At 58.6% G+C, this 16,279-nt stretch overlaps 1 protein-coding gene across 1 annotated transcript; it reads left to right on the top strand.

Annotated features, from left to right (window-relative positions):
- F7 (coagulation factor VII) lies at positions 1–12,521 on the top strand. The gene is given in 10 exon segments (XM_055245331.2): positions 1–203; positions 1,301–1,329; positions 1,331–1,367; positions 3,281–3,441; positions 7,281–7,305; positions 7,379–7,492; positions 9,256–9,396; positions 10,373–10,482; positions 11,080–11,203; positions 11,833–12,521. Coding segments are annotated over 10 exon segments (1,446 nt in total). The 5' UTR covers positions 1–94; the 3' UTR covers positions 12,429–12,521.
- Positions 12,522–16,279: the final 3,758 nt, after the last annotated feature.

The following is a 16,279-nucleotide window of genomic DNA, read 5'->3' as shown; positions in this document are numbered from 1 at the left end:
AGCTCTTAGCTGGGGTGTTCAGAGGACGCCGCTGTCCTCCCCTCCCCCATCCCTCTGTCGCCCTTGGAGGCAGAGAACTTTGCCCGCCAGTCCCATGGGGAATGTCAACAGGCAGGGGCAGCACTGCAGAGATTTCATCATGGTCTCCCAGGCTCTCAGGCTCCTCTACCTTCTGCTTGGGCTTCAGGGCTGTCTGGCTGCAGGTGCGTCCGGGGAGGTTTTCCCCATAAACTTGGTGGAAGGGCAGTGGGCAAATCCAGGAGCCAGCCCGGGCTTCCCAAACCCCACCCTTGCTCTGGACACCCCCATCTGCCAGGAGGGCTTTCTGGCAGCTCCTGTTCAATTTCTTTCCTTCTAGAAACCAGCATCCAGGCACAGGAGGGGAGGCCCTTCTTGGTGGCCCAGGCTTTGGCGGGATTATTTTTCAAAGAACTTTAGGAGTGGGTGGTGCTTTCCTGGCCCCCATGGGCCCCTGCCTGTGAGGTCAGACAAGCGCAGGGAGTCTTGGGCCTCTCAGAGTGCGGGAAGTGCTCACAGGGTGCTCCCAGACTGGGGAGCACAAGTAGGGGAGGTGCGTGGGGGATGGTGCCTGGGGCATGGGGGATGGGGTGTGGGAAACGGCATGTGGGGCGTGGGGGATGGGGTGTGGAGGATGGGGGGTGGGGACAGTGTGTGGGGTGTGGGGGATGGGCCATGGGGGGTGGGGCCTGGGAAACGGCATGTGGGGTATGAGGGATAGGGCATGGGGTGTAGGGATGAGGTGTGGGAAAGTGTGTGGGGTATGGGGGATGGGACGTGGGAAATGGCATGTGGGGTGCAGGGGATAGGGCATGGAGGTGTGGGGGATGGGGTGTGTGGGGTGTGGGGGATGGGGCATGGAAAGGGTGTGTAGGGTGTAGGGATGGGGTGAGGAGATGGCGTGGAGGATGGGGCATGGGGATGGCAGGTGTGGCATGGGGATGGCGAGTGGGGGGTGGGCGTGGGGATGGTGACTGTGGGGTGGGGATGGCAAGTGGGGGTGGGGCCTGGGAATGGTGAGTGGGGTGTGGGGATGGCAAGTAGGGGGTGTGGCGTGGGGATGGCGAGTGGGGAGTGGGAATGACATGTGGGGATGGCAAGTGGGGGGTGGGGATGGCGTGTGGGGATGGCGAGTAGGGGATGGGGATGGCCTGTGGGGATGGTGAGTGGGGCGTGGGGATGGCGAGTAGGAGGTGGGCTGTGAGGGACAGTGCCTGGGATGTGGGGCTGCAGCCCTAGCTCACAGCATGGCCTTATGACCCCGGCCACCTTCCTGCCCCAGGTGGGGTCGCTGAGGCCTCAGGAGGAGAAAACACGGGACATGCCGTGGAAGCCGGGGCCTCACAGAGGTGAGCAGGGACTGCCACTGGTTTTGTCCTGGGGCCCAGTGGGGGCCAACATCACCTCCTTTGCCTCCCATGGCAAAGAGCCCGCCCTCGGGGTGGCTACTGCAGTGCCCCCCAAGGAGGGTGTTCCCTGCTCAAGAGGAAGTGACCGCTCCAGCTTGGCCTTCCCTGGGACTGGGGTGCAGGCGATTTTATCTTCTTGGTTCCATTCTGTTCCTTCCAGATAATCGTGTGTTCTTCATCAGGTTTTCCTCAGTTCTTGAGAGGTTTTCTGATGCAAATCTGCTTTCATCCCAGGGCGGTCACCGGCTCTGCTCACACCAGCCTCCAAGGGTGTGGGTGTCCTAGAAGTGTGGGTGTTCCAGGGGCGTGGGTGTCCCCAGGGGCGTGGGTGTGCGGGGGGCGTGGGTGTCCCAGGGTTGTGGGTGTCCCGGGGGCGTGGGTGTCCCGGGGGCGTGGGTGTCCCGGGAGCATGGGTGTCCCGGGAGCGTGGGTGTCGGGGACTGCAGGGACCTGGGCCTCCCCTCCCACTCCTGCTGCCCAGGGCACCTCCTGTGAGGACTCGGTGTCCATGAATTCCCACCTCCTGGAGCCCGATTCTTTGGTGTCCCCGCCTGCATCCTCAGCCTCCTTCCAAACCAGACCGGTTCTCTAGGGACGTCGACGTGTGAAACTGATTTTAAAGAAAACAGGCGGTGGCCTTTCTCGTGGCCCCACGTGGCCCAGTAGAGCTCAGTTTCCGTCCCTTCTTCCGCGCTCAGTAACCAATTTAGGCCGCTCCTGCAGAACTCGGGCTCCTGCCCACCGGCCAACAGCGTCCACCTGAGGCCCCGTCCTCCTTTTTGTTCGTCCCTCCCGAACGCGCCTCCTGCGGCCTCTCCAGAGCCCCTCCCGCGCGTCCTCTCAGCCCCGCTCGCCTCCTCCCGGGGCCTCCCTCTCCCGCCCGCCCCACAGCCCGTCTCCCCTCGCGGGCTAAGGCAGGTTCAGGCAGCGCGGCCGCCCCGGGGGGTCACTCCTCACTCCACCACCGCGTGGTGCCCACAGCTCACAGCGCTCCCGGGAAACGGTCCCCTCAGCTGTAGGGCGTCCTGAAGAACGGCCTGCTCGGAGCTGAGCGCACGGGGTTGCCTCGCCCTGGGCGGCTTGGGGTTGCCGTTTTCCCATGGGCAAAGCGGGGGTCCTATTTGCCTACAAGTAACCGTCGGGGTTACGGAGAGGCCAGGAGCTGCAGCGGGGGGCTCTGCTCTCAGGACCGGCCCCAGGAGGATCCGCGCGAGGTCTGGAGCTCCGAGGGGTCGCAGGGGACAGAGAGGCCCCAAGCGGAGGCAGGGAAGGCGGCAGAAGCCCAGGACCGCCAAGAGCTGGCGAGGAAGCCTGGGGCTCGCTGTCGGGGGAGCCGGGCAGGGGCCGCGTCTCGGACTAGGACGGAGGCCTGGGGAAGGCAGATCTGGCCGCCGGAGACGCGGTGCGGGTGGAGACGAGGGATTTGGATTTCCGCGGGCGGCTGTGCAGGGCCAAGGCGGCGTTGGCGCGCGGTTCACGTGGGCCCCAGGGGGGTGCCCAGCACCCGGGCCGCGCCGCCTTCTCCTCGTCGGCATCAACCCCCAGCCTCACATTTACGCGGCGGCGCCCGCAGCCCCCTTCGGCCCAGCTTCCTCGCGTGCCCCTGAGCGCGCCCTCGGGATCAGCTCCTGGAAGCAGAGAGGCCGGGCCGGGAAGGATGAGCGAGAGGGGTGACTGCCCTGGGAGCACGGCAGGGAGGACGTCCAGCCAATCCTGCGAGCAGCGCCGCTCCCCTCCTCCAGGACGGGCGGGAACCTGCGATGCCCCCGCTGCGTGGGGCGGGGCCGTGGGACGGTCTCCGAGGCACTGGGCAGGGCAAGCGGTGAGCATTTCACGGAACTCGCATTTCTCAGTCTTCATAACCCAGGAGGAAGCCCACGGCGTCCTGCATAGGCGCCGGCGCGCCAACACGTTCCTGGAGGAGCTGCGGCCGGGCTCCCTGGAGCGGGAGTGCAAGGAGGAGCAGTGCTCCTTTGAGGAGGCCCGGGAGATCTTCAAGGACCTGGAGAGGACGGTGAGCCCAGCCTCGGGGCGCCCCGCACCGCTGAGACTGCAGGCGGCGGTGGACCAGGCCGTGTGGGGCCGCCTGCGTCTCTTTGGCTGTGGCTGTGAGCGGCGAACACGCAGCGGCGCCCGCACAGCGCTTCCTGCGGGGGTCGCTTTCCGCCTGGGGTGACTCAGCTTTCCTGGGCGATGCCCCTCCCTCCCCGTTTCCAGGGACGCCCCCCCACGCACACGCTCCCCTATGGGGCCACATCAGAAAATACGATTTGAAAAGCACACTTAGGGTGTCACCCTTAACTTCCCAAGGGAGTCCCCCCAATACCCTAAGGATCCGGGGCAGCCTGCGCATCACAGACGCGCGCGGCTCACAGAAGGGACATGGTGAGAAGCTGGCCTGGGGGAGCCGCACGCGGCCCACAGCATGCCACCAGCGGCGCCTCCTCAGGGCACATGTCGGGGAGAAACAACATTTAGGGACCTGGGACTTTCTCCACTTCACACTCACGGGTCACCTCACACTGAAAGATCACCTCAAACAGGATACCTCACACAGGGCACGCTTCACACCACAGGCCACCTCACACTCACAGGACACCTCACACTCAGGGTGCACTTCAAACCCACAGGTCATTACACCTCACACAGGACACCTCACACAAGATACCTCACATGGGGCACACTTCACACTCACGGGTCACCTCACACTCGACAACTCACACAGATCACCTCTCAGAGGACACCTCACACAGGGCACACTTCACACTCAGGACACCTCACACTCAGGGTGCACATCAAACTCACAGGTCATTTCACCTCACACTCACAGATCACCTCACTCTCACAGGACACTTCGGACAGGGCACACTTCACACTCACAGGTCACCTCACACTGGTCACCTCACACAGGTTATGTCAAACTCACAGGTCCCCTCACACAGGACACCTCACACAGTGCACACTTCTCACAGGTCCCCTCACACAGGTCACCTCACACTCACAGGGTGCACTTCACACTCATGGGTCCCCTCACACAGGTCACCTCACACTCACAGGGTGCACTTCACACTCATGGGTCCCCTCGCACAGGACACCTCATACTCATCACCTCACACACGTTATATCAAACTCTCAGGTCCCCTCACACAGGACACCTCACACAGTCACCTCTCACAGGACATTTCACACAGGGCACACTTCACACTCACAGGTCACCTCACACAGGGCACACGACTCTCACAGGTCACCACACCTCACACTCACAGATCAGCTCACATAGATCACCTCACTCTCACACGACATCCATCACACTCACAGGTCACGTCACACTCATAGGATACCTCACCCACAGGTCACCTCACACAAATCACCTCGCTCACACAGATCACCTCACACACAGGGCACACTTCACTCTCACAGGTCACACCTCACACAGATCACCTCTTACAGGACACTTCACACAGGGCACACTTCATTCTCACAGGTCCCCTCACACAGGACACCTCACATTCACAGGGTGCACTTCACACTCATGGGTCCCCTCACACACAGGACACCTCACACTCACAGATCACCTCACACTCACAGGGCACACTTCATTCTCACAGGTCACCTCACACACGGGACATCTCACAGATCACCTCACTCACACAGATCACTTCACATAGGGCACACTTCACTCACAGGTCACCACACCTCACCTCCCACTCACAGATCACCTCACTCTCACAGGACACCTCACACTCACAGGTCACCTCATGCTTACAGGACACCTCACACTCACAGGTCACCTCACTCTTACAGGACACCTCACACAGGTCATCTCACTTTTACAGGACACCTCATACTCACAGGTCACCTCACTCTTACAGGACACCTCACACTCACAGGTCACCTCACGCTCACAGGACACCTCACGCTCACAGGACACCTCATACTCACAGATCATCTCACTCTTACAGGACACCTCACACTCACAGGTCACCTCACACTCACAGGTCACCTCACTCTTACAGGACACCTCACACTCACAGGTCACCTCACACTCACAGGTCACCTCACGCTCACAGGACACCTCATGCTCACAGGTCACGTCACTCTTACAGGACACCTCACACAGGTCATCTTACTCTCACAAGACACCTCACACTCACAGGTCACCTCACGCTCACAGGACACCTCACGCTCACAGGTCACGTCACTCTTACAGGACACCTCACACTCACAGGTCACCTCACTCTTACAGGACACCTCACACTCACAGGTCACCTCACTCTTACTGGACACCTCACACTCACAGATCGTCTCACTCTTACAGGACACCTCACACTCACAGGTCACCTCACTCTTACAGGACACCTCACACTCACAGGTCACCTCACACTCACAGGTCACCTCACTCTTACAGGACACCTCACACTCACAGGTCACCTCACGCTCACAGGACACCTCACGCTCACAGGTCACGTCACTCTTACAGGACACCTCACACAGGTCATCTTACTCTCACAGGACACCTCACACTCACAGGTCACCTCACGCTCACAGGACACCTCACGCTCACAGGTCACGTCACTCTTACAGGACACCTCACACAGGTCATCTTACTCTCACAAGACACCTCACACTCACAGGTCACCTCACGCTCACAGGACACCTCACGCTCACAGGTCACGTCACTCTTACAGGACACCTCACACTCACAGGTCACCTCACTCTTACTGGACACCTCACACTCACAGATCGTCTCACTCTTACAGGACACCTCACACTCACAGGTCACCTCACTCTTACAGGACACCTCACTCTTACAGGACACCTCACACTCACAGGTCACCTCACGCTCACAGGTCACGTCACTCTTACAGGACACCTCACACAGGTCATCTTACTCTCACAGGACACCTCACACAGGGCACACTTCACTCTCACAGGTCACCATACCTCACACAGATCACCTCATACTGACAGACCACTTCATTCTCACAGGATACCTCACACTCAGGGCACACTTCACACTCACAGGTCACCTCACACAAGGCACCCTTCACACTCACAGGTCACCACACCTCACACAGATCATCTCATTCTCACAGGACACCTCACTCTCACAAGTCACCTCACACTCAGATTATCTCACACTCACAGGTCGCCACACCTCACACTGATAGGATCTCTCACACAGGATGCCTCACAGTCACAGAGAAACACATCTCATATGCACAAGACACCTCACACTCACAGGACACGTCATGCTCAAGGAAGCCTCACACTCACAGGAGGTCCAGCTGTCTGAGGCAAAGGTTAACATGAACCTTTCCAGGCAAATTGAGGATGGTCATGCCTAGCATTTTTATACACCTAGTTTTCAAAGCATTTCTCATCTGTTGTATTCTCTCAGCACCCTGTGCGTTTAAGTTCAGGTGGCCAACAGTTTCTTCAGCAATCACTTTTTTCTGTGGAGTGCTTTTGCTGTTTGTGGAATATTTTGCATCTGCTACTGCACCCTTTCCCCGTATGTGTGGCCACCCTGTCAGAGGTGGAGCTGTGGCTCAGAGCCTGTGTACCTCGTCCCAGGTCCACAGCTCAGCGACAGAAGAGTCAGGGCTGAACCTCGGGTGTTCTGACTTGAGAGCAGGAAATGTGTGGTCACCCATAGTTCCAGATGTCCCAGGGAGGGGCCAAGATGAGAAGAAACCTACCTCAGCTCCAGAGCAAAGTCTGGCCTCCTGAGCCCGCCCCGCCAGGCCCAGGTCCAAGTCCCCCACCCCCAGTTCATGGTTTGTCCAGTGCTTCCCATCGGGTGCTCTGGTGAAGGTGCATCTCACGAGGCTTTCTCTCTTGTTCCCTCAGAAGCTGTTCTGGATTTCTTACAGCGGTGAGTGGACGATCGCCACCAATCCTGCCTGCAACCCTTCTCCTCAGCGTACTGACACCAGCCCACTCCACAGATGGGGACCAGTGTGCCTCAAGTCCATGCCAGAATGGGGGCTCCTGCAAGGACCAGCTCCAGTCCTATATCTGCTTCTGCCTCCCTGCCTTCGAGGGCCGGAACTGTGAGACGTGTAAGGCCCCGCTTTGGGTCCCATATTTGCAGAGGGCCCTGGGGAGCTGGTGGAGGTGGCCTGGCCGACCAGGCTGCAGGGTGCACAACCTGGTGAGGCGTGTGGACCGGGCATTCTGGGCTCAGCCCCAGTTGGAAGTTGGTCTAGGTGACCTTGAAGTCCCTTCCAGTCTGAGGTCTTTGACAGGAACCCAAGGTTCTAATTCTCAGACTTAATGGCCCCTTGGGCTCCCGGCCCTGGGCAATTCTCAGCCCTCGAGATGGCCCAGCTGAGAGTCCCTGTGTCCCTGTCCCACTTCCACATCCCACGACACAGGACCGCTTGGTAAACTTCCCCTTCTCTACTTTCCATTACAGAGGTTTGAGGGTTGTTTTTTTTTTTTTTTTTACCATCCGAATATTAAATTATCACAAAGTTTGAGGCCCCCAACCTCCCTTGGGTTCAGTAATTCACTAGAAGGACTCATAGAACCCACTGAAGTGGATACACTCACAGTTACCATTTATTACAGCAAAGGATGCAGGCTTAAGTCTGCAGAGGGATCAGGCACAAGCTTCCCATTGTCCTCTCCCTGTGGGGTCATGTGGACAGTTCTTAATTCTCCCAGAATGACGTGTGACGAGACGTGGGGAAGTACTGCCAACTTGGGAAGCTCTACAAGCCCCGGTGTCCAGAGGTTTTATCAGGGCTCAATCACATAGACCCAGCTGACCACCCACACGGCTGACCTCAGTCTCAGCCCCTCCAGAGGCTAAGCCGATAGTGCGGCCCAAGGCCCCGCCATACATCACATTGTCAGCTAGACCATCCAGCACGGCTCAAGGCCCAGGTAAACACCAACATTCCCTCAGGCAAGACCTTCCAAGGGCTTAGCGGTCACTTCCGAGGAGCCAAGGCAAAGGCTACCCTTTCTCTGGCACAGCAGTTCATCCTTGACCACCCAAGACCACATTCTTACACTGAATGAGCTCTCCTGTGCAGCAGCCACTTTCTTCTCTAAGCAGAAGAGAGCCCAGCACGGTGGAGGAGGCTGAAGAGAGAGGCTTCCTGCTGGTCATCTGGGTCCAGAACACCTGGGGATCTCTGCTCAGTCCTGGTGCCCAGCAGCCCTGGTGCCCAGCAGCCCTGGTGCCCAGCAGCCCTGGTGCCCAGCAGCCCTGGTGTACATCCTGCAGGGCAGGCCTTCCCGCCGGAGTCCTGGACTTGCTCAGGGCCACTCCCCTTGCCCACGTCAACCAAAGTCGGGCTGCTGGTTCTGCTTCTTCTTTCTGAGCCCATGACCAGAGCTGGGACTAACTGTCCCCAGGCGGGCTCACGGTGGTACGAGGCCAGCTTGGAAAACTGTCTCAGCTCTCTGGTCCTCTCGACAGTTGGGTCTCTGACTGGAAGTCCCTTGGACACTTTTACCGTCCCCATGGGGACTTTCACTTTCCCCCAGGCTCCCCTCAGGCTCCCATCAGCTGCTCGGAAGAGTGGTCACCCTGGAGGCCACTGCCCACCAGCCAGGCACCCCCCAAATGCAACTGCAGCCAGCGCTGCCGCCCACTGGCAAGGCTGTTCAGACATGTGGCTCCTCTGATCCACGCCTTGTCCTTTGGGTCAGTCCACAGAGCAGGTGGTGCCAAGCTCAGGATCTGTCACCCACAGCTCAGTGCCACCTTCCAGGCAGAACACTGCTGCTGACCCAGAGCATGGCCACCCCCGGGGCTGGCTCTCGCTGACCCCCAGAAGCCCCTCTCAGGGTGTCCCCTTCCTGTCCCCAGACAAGGACGACCAGCTGATCTGCGTGAACGAGAACGGCGGCTGTGAGCAGTACTGCAGTGACCACACGGGTGCCAAGCGCTCCTGTCGGTGCCACGAGGGGTACTCTCTGCTGGCAGACGGGGTGTCCTGCATACCCACAGGTGACCAGGCTTCATGTCCCAGTCCCAGATGACACCAGTCCCCGTCCCACTACGGATTATCTTACTGGACAAAAGACGGGTGGGGGTGGCTTCACATCTACTGAGCACCGATTACGTGCCGACCAACTGTGAGTCAGGATCTGGGCACCAAGGGTGGCACAGGCCAGAGCGACAGTGACTAGGATGGGCACTCTGGGGGCAGTCCCTGAAAGGCCTCAGGCCCCCTGCCCATTCTAAGCAGACCAGGGGAGCCAAGCAAGGCACTATCTCACGTCCAACTCCCACTCGCAGGACCTCCGCCAGGGTTCATGAATCTCCTTAGGCACAGCCAATGTCTGTACTGACTGCTGCCCACTCTGCATTCCAAAACTCGTAAAGGCTCCTGGGAAAATGGGATGTTTCTCCAACCCAGCCTGAAACGAATGGGCTGCACTTCCAAAAGCAGGGACACCCCACGCCCACTGTGTCTCAAAGAGGTGGACGTGCCCACCCTGGCCACACAGCCTGGGACTCAGCCCGCCACCTCCTCGGGTTTTCTTTCTGGCCCAAGACCTTGATTGGAGCAGATCAAAACTAAGTATGGGATCAAAACAACACAGTTGTTTGTGACATTGATTCATCTTTAGGTAGAATTTCATTCACCTTTTACTAAAGTCAAGCAACACATCTTCCCCCTGAAAAGTGAGCAGAGGGCGGTTTTAAGACGTAAGCCCTCCGTTTCCTCCAAAACCAGCCCTGACCGTTGTCTCCTCAGCCAGCCACTTCCACAAGGGCCTCTCATGGCCCGGCCCCACCAGTCAGGCCCAGCCGAGGCCCTGCCTTCCACCACCCCTGGGCCCTGGGAGCTCCTGCTCCTGGGGGCCTCCCATAGCCTCGGCCTCAAGGCCTCTCAGAGGATGGGCATTTCTGAATCTTGCCTAGTGGCACCTTCATCCCTCACAAATCTCTGCATCTTTCTGACTTTTGTTTTACACAGTTGAATATCCATGTGGAAAAATACCTATTCTGGAAAAAAGGAATGCCAGCAAACCCCAAGGCCGAATTGTGGGGGGCAGGGTGTGCCCCAAAGGGGAGTGTCCATGGCAGGTAAGGCTTCCCCTCGCTTCAGGATTCCAAGCCCTGAGGGTCTTGGAGCCTTTTGAATGTGAACAACAGTTCTGGAAGGGAAAATGGGCAGGTCAGCCCCGAGCCCACCAGGCTCCAAGTCAGCCCACCTAGCACCTCCAGCTCACTGCACGCCCATGCTTTTAGTGGGGCAAGGAAGGAGAAAAGAAAATGACACTCACTGAGGGTCTACCCTGTGCAGAGAACCCTGCGAGATGCCCCACCCGAGTTGTCACGTCGTCCTCACTGTTACTCTTTGAGGTGGGACCTTTGCCTGATCTTTGCAAAATCAGGAGCGTTGGATCAAAGCTATGTGAAGATCCTGTGACGTGAACAGTGAAATCTCACAGCGACATTTGTATTCTTTGGCCGTGCCCAAGAGCACGTCTCAGCTAGGGAGGGGCACAGCCTCCCAGAGCCAGGTCTGAGCAGCTTTGCCTGGGAGGGATCTGCAAAGACCCCAGGATTTCAGAAACAAATTGTGCAATGCCAGAGGTCCCTTTGCATGCCCGGGAGGGCGAGTCATCAGAGAAACAATGACAGCAATGTGACTTCCACACCTCCTGTCCCCCCGCCCAGGTCCTGTTGTTGGTGAATGGAGCTCAGTTGTGTGGGGGGACCCTGATAAACACCATCTGGGTGGTCTCCGCGGCCCACTGTTTCGACAAAATCAAGAGCTGGAGGAACCTGATCGCGGTGCTGGGTAGGTACCGCTGTCCCCTGTCTGACCGCAGCTCTCAAGTGTCTCAGGGGCCGTGGCTCTGGGCTTCGTGCTGTCACTTCCACAGACAGACAGATGTCTCCAAAAGGGGAGCGACCATGCTGGGCACGACTGCTGTGGCCACCGTGCTCTCAGCCACTTTCCCATGCCCAAATAAAACGGTAAAAGACTGGGGGTTATGCCCATCCTGCCTCAGTTGACCAAGAGCCCAGAAAAGGTTGCGATGCCCAGGGCTTCATGGGACCATCAGGTGGCAGGGGTTCTGCTCACTGGGTTTATGGGTGAGATGAGCACTCCCAGGAGGGCCACTGGGCCGGGAAGAACTGTGGAGAATTGGGGCACGCCCTGTCCCTCCAGCTGCCGGGGTGCAGCACCTCTTCCCCACCTCAACACCCAGGCCCCAGATTCACCCCAGTTCACACGCCCCCACACAAGCCACAGGCTGCCACCTGGGGCAGGCCAGCCCCACCTTGGGATTGGATGCAGGCCCCCTCGCCCCAAAAGGAGACTGCGGCCCCTGCAGACCTAGAAATGGCCACAGCCCATCCCCATGCACCAGGGGCGAGGCAGCAGGTGGTGGAATGGGCCTGAGGGGGGCTCCTTCCTTCCAGGCGAGCATGACCTCAGCAAGCACGATGGGGACGAGCAGAGCCGGCGGGTGGCGCAGGTCATCATCCCCAGCACGTATGTCCCGGGCACCACCAACCACGACATCGCGCTGCTCCGCCTGCACCGGCCCGTGGTCCTCACTGACCATGTGGTGCCCCTCTGCCTGCCTGAACGGACGTTCTCCGAGAGGACGCTGGCCTTCGTGCGCTTCTCATTGGTCAGCGGCTGGGGTCAGCTGCTGGACCGTGGCGCCACAGCCCTGGAGCTCATGGCCCTCAACGTGCCCCGGCTGATGACCCAGGACTGCCTGCAGCAGTCACGGAAGGTGGGAGACTCCCCGAATATCACGGAGTACATGTTCTGTGCCGGCTACTCGGATGGCAGCAAGGACTCCTGCAAAGGGGACAGTGGCGGCCCACACGCCACCCGCTACCGGGGCACATGGTACCTGACAGGCATCGTCAGCTGGGGCCAGGGCTGCGCGGCCGTGGGCCACTTTGGGGTGTACACCAGGGTCTCCCAGTACATCGAGTGGCTGCAAAAGCTCATACGCTCAGAGCCACGCCCAGGTGTTCTCCTGCGAGCCCCATTTCCCTAGCAGCAGCCCTGCCCCGTGGAGAGAAGGCCAACGCTGCGTAGAACTGTCCTGGCACCAAATCCCATCAACTCTTCTGCAGTTCGTGGGGTAGAGGAGGGCATGGGAGGGAGGGAGAGGTGGGGAGGGAGACAGAAACAGAAACAGAGACAGAAACAGAGACAGAGAGAGACTGAGGGAGAGATTCTGAGGACATGGAGAGAGACTCCAAGATTCAGAGAAACTAATAGAGACACAGAGATGGAATAGAAAAGATGAGAGGCAGAGGCAGACAGGCGCTGGACAGGGGCAGGGGAGTGCCACGGTTGTCCTGGAGGCAGACATCCCAGCTGAGCCTCCATATCTCCCTTCAGCCAAGCCCACCCGCACGTGATCTGCTGGCCTCAGGCTGCTGCCCTGCCTTCATTGCTGGAGACAGTAGAGGCATGTACACACGTGGATGCGCACACACATGCCAATGCACACACACAGAGATATGCACACACACAGATGCACACACAGAGATATGCAAACACACCGATGCACACACACATAGAGATATGCACATACACAGATGCATACACACAGATATGCACACACACGGATGCACGCACACAAAGCCAATGCACACACACCAGTGCACACACACGGATGCACAGAGATATGCACACACCGATGTGCACACACAGATATGCACACACACCAATGCGTGCACACACCGATGCACACACACACGCACACACATGGATGCACACACACCGATGCTGACTCCGTGTGTGCTGTCCTCTGAAGGCGATTGTTTAGCTCTCACTTTTCTCGTTCTTATCCATTATCATCTTCATTTCAGGCAGTTCAGAAGCCTCACCATGCATGTTGGCAAATGCCCCAAACTCTCCCCCAAAATGTATTTCTCCCTATGCTGGGTGCCGGGCTGCACAGACCGTTCCCCACCTGCTTCCCAACTTCACAATAAATGGCTGCATCTCCTCCACACGCCTGTAGTGCCTGCCACCCACTGGGTTGCCCGTGATTCATTTTCGGAGCCCCCGGTGCTCATCCTCTGAGATGCTCTTTTCTTTCACAATTTTCAGCATCACTGAAATGAACCCTCACATGGAAGCTATTTTTTTTTCTTTTTTCTTGTTTCTTTTTTTTTTTTTTTTGAGACGGAGTCTCGCTCTGTCGCCCAGGCTGGAGTGCAGTGGCGCAATCTCGGCTCACTGCAAGCTCCGCCTCCCGAGTTCACGCCATTCTCCTGCCTCAGCCTCTCTGAGTAGCTGGGACTACAGGCTCCCGCCACCACGCCCGGCTAATTTTTTTGTATTTTTAGTAGAGACGGGGTTTCACCGTGGTCTCGGTCTCCTGACCTCTTGATCCGCGCACCTCGGCCTCCCAAAGTGCTGGGATTACAAGCGTGAGCCACGGAAGCTATTTTTTAAAAACAAAAGCTCTTTGATAGATGTTTGAGGCTGTAGCTCCCAGGATCCTGTGGAATTGGATGTTCTATCCCTGCCACAGCCCTTGTCAATGATATTTCGCAGAGACCCTGGGAGCACCTGCTCGAGAATCAGGGACACGCACATCACTAAATGCAGGTTCCCAGGCCCTGGCTGCAGTGGGAGGACCTGACAAGCTGCACTCTTGCTGAGTCCCCAGGGTGGTGGGGGAAGAATGAGAAACACATGAACAGAGAAATGGGGAGGTGACAGACACTGCCCCCACTCAGACTCCAGCAAGCACGGCTCAGACAGCGGACTCGATGCCATCCCTGCAGGGCCGTCCCGGGCACCGGTGGCGCTCACAGCAGCAAGGCAGGCACCAGCAACCCACCGCGGGGGCACTCAGGCAGCATCTACTTCAGAGCAGACAGGGTCCGTGAACTACAGCCGTGGGCTGCTTCCAAGCCAGCCTGCTCTTGTAAAGTTTTATGGGAACACACCCATGTTAGTGTCCATGGAGTGGCCGTGGCAGAGACGTCCAGCCAGACAGATCAGCTGACCCGCCAAGCCCAGCATGGTTAGTGTCAGGACCTCTGCCGAAGACGCTTGCTGACCCTGGCCAGACCCCGGTTCCTAATGCCTCCCCATACGGGACGGGAGCCAGTGGCAGGCCCTGATCCAGGTCAGAGCTGGCTCTGCTTTCTCTTTTGTCCGAGTGGCCGTGCCTCAGTTTCCTCATCTGTAAAACAGGAGCCCACCGTGATGCTTGTGGTGGGATGAGATCAGCGTGGGTGGAACAGGGCCCTGGAAGGGCCCATGCCATCATCATCGGCAGCAAAGCCACTCTGCAGACAGATGCTTCAGTGAACTGGCAGAAAATTCTGCAACCAGAATGCCCGGGGCTCCTGAGGCCCTAAGCCCAGCCGGGCTCTGGAAGCCGCTCTGACTTCTTGGGAGTGGAAGTTGGCAGGACTCTTCCTGGGAAGAAGCAGAGGGTGGGGATGAGAGGACAGTTCAGGAGCCCACCCAGACCCACAGGAGGAAACCGGGGGAGTCATGCGGGGTCCTGGTGGAGCGCCAGCCTCCCTTCCTGCCAATGGGAAATGCAGGCGCCCACCTCATGGTGCTGCCAGAGGAGGGGGCCCGGGACTCCCCAGAGGCTTTGCTGAAGGGCCTGGGCACCCCCGAAGGCTACACGGTTCATATGGGACGTGCCACCTGCCACGGCTCAGCTCCGGCTTTCTGTGAGTGGCGAGATAGAATACAGGGAGGCCACTGGCCATGGGCCTGGGACAGGGTGGGATGAGGCGGCAGGCTTGGGCCCCCAAAGCCAGCATCGCCACCCAGTGTTGATGACAAAGACTGCGGGTCTGCCACGAGCATCCTGCTGTCGGTGCACACACTGCATTGGTCTCTCCACGCAAACACGCCTAGAGGCGATGCCGGAGTGTGGAGACCAGGAGAGGCAGGAGTCAGACATCTGGTGCCACCAGGAAGGCCCCTCTCAGAGGACCGGGCTGTGCGTGGCGCCTGCCATGGGAGGCCAGCCCGGCGTTGGCATCCAGCATCATCAGTTTGTGCAGTCGGGTGGGGCTCAGTGAGTGCCTCCTGTGTGCCAGGCACAGTGACGCACAATGTGTGCAAACCAGGCTCGTGTGCAGGTGGCTGTGAGATGGGGCGACCCATCAAGGCAGACGCACTGTGAGGCAGTGGCCAGTGCTGCAGGTTTTAGGGGCATTGCTCCCTGGCCACTATGGCATAGCAGGCAGTGATCGCCACACTGGCCAAGTTTTAGGCCATTTATTCCGGAGACCCCAGAGGCAAAAATCCTGGCTGCACCTCCCAGTGACTCCCACAGCCATTGAGCAGAGATGCTCAGGGACCTTGTGACGGGAGGGTTCTGTGCTGGAGAATGAGCCCAGAAGCCCTCTCAGCCTCGGAACAGTGTGGCCAGTGGTGGGCAGGTCAGGAGGGGTTTCCGACAGAGCCTGTGCCTCCAGATGGTCAGAGGAGGGTCACTCTCCACAGAAGTACATTTTGGGGCCATGTGGGCACAGAAGGTTTGGGGGTGGGTGGGGCAGGTGCCAGCCTGGCCTGTGGGAGACCATGGCGCAGATGCCAAGCCCCCCCGTGACATGAGACCACCTGACACCACCCAGAGAGTGGCCGTGAGCAGAATGGCCCGCCCAGAAGCAAGCAGGGCCGTGAGGCAGAAGTCCTGGGCTCAGATCCCACACTCACTGCCAGCAGCCTCAGCTCAGGCTTCTGAGCTCTCTAAACATAGTTTCCTGTTCTGGAAAAATGATGGGGAAAATGATATTTTTATGTGATTGTGAGGACTGAGAGTTAAATGTAAACATCTGGAAACTATAAAACTAGCGTGAAATGATGTTTTTATTCTTAGAACAGAAAGTCCCCACTCCTGCGGCCCTGATG

The sequence above is a fragment of the Symphalangus syndactylus genome, chromosome 15, assembly GCF_028878055.3.
Source record: "Symphalangus syndactylus isolate Jambi chromosome 15, NHGRI_mSymSyn1-v2.1_pri, whole genome shotgun sequence".
NCBI classification, from domain to species: domain Eukaryota; kingdom Metazoa; phylum Chordata; class Mammalia; order Primates; family Hylobatidae; genus Symphalangus; species Symphalangus syndactylus.
The sequence above is the reverse complement of the archived record's forward strand: the minus strand, read 5'-3'. Positions and strand labels throughout refer to the sequence as shown.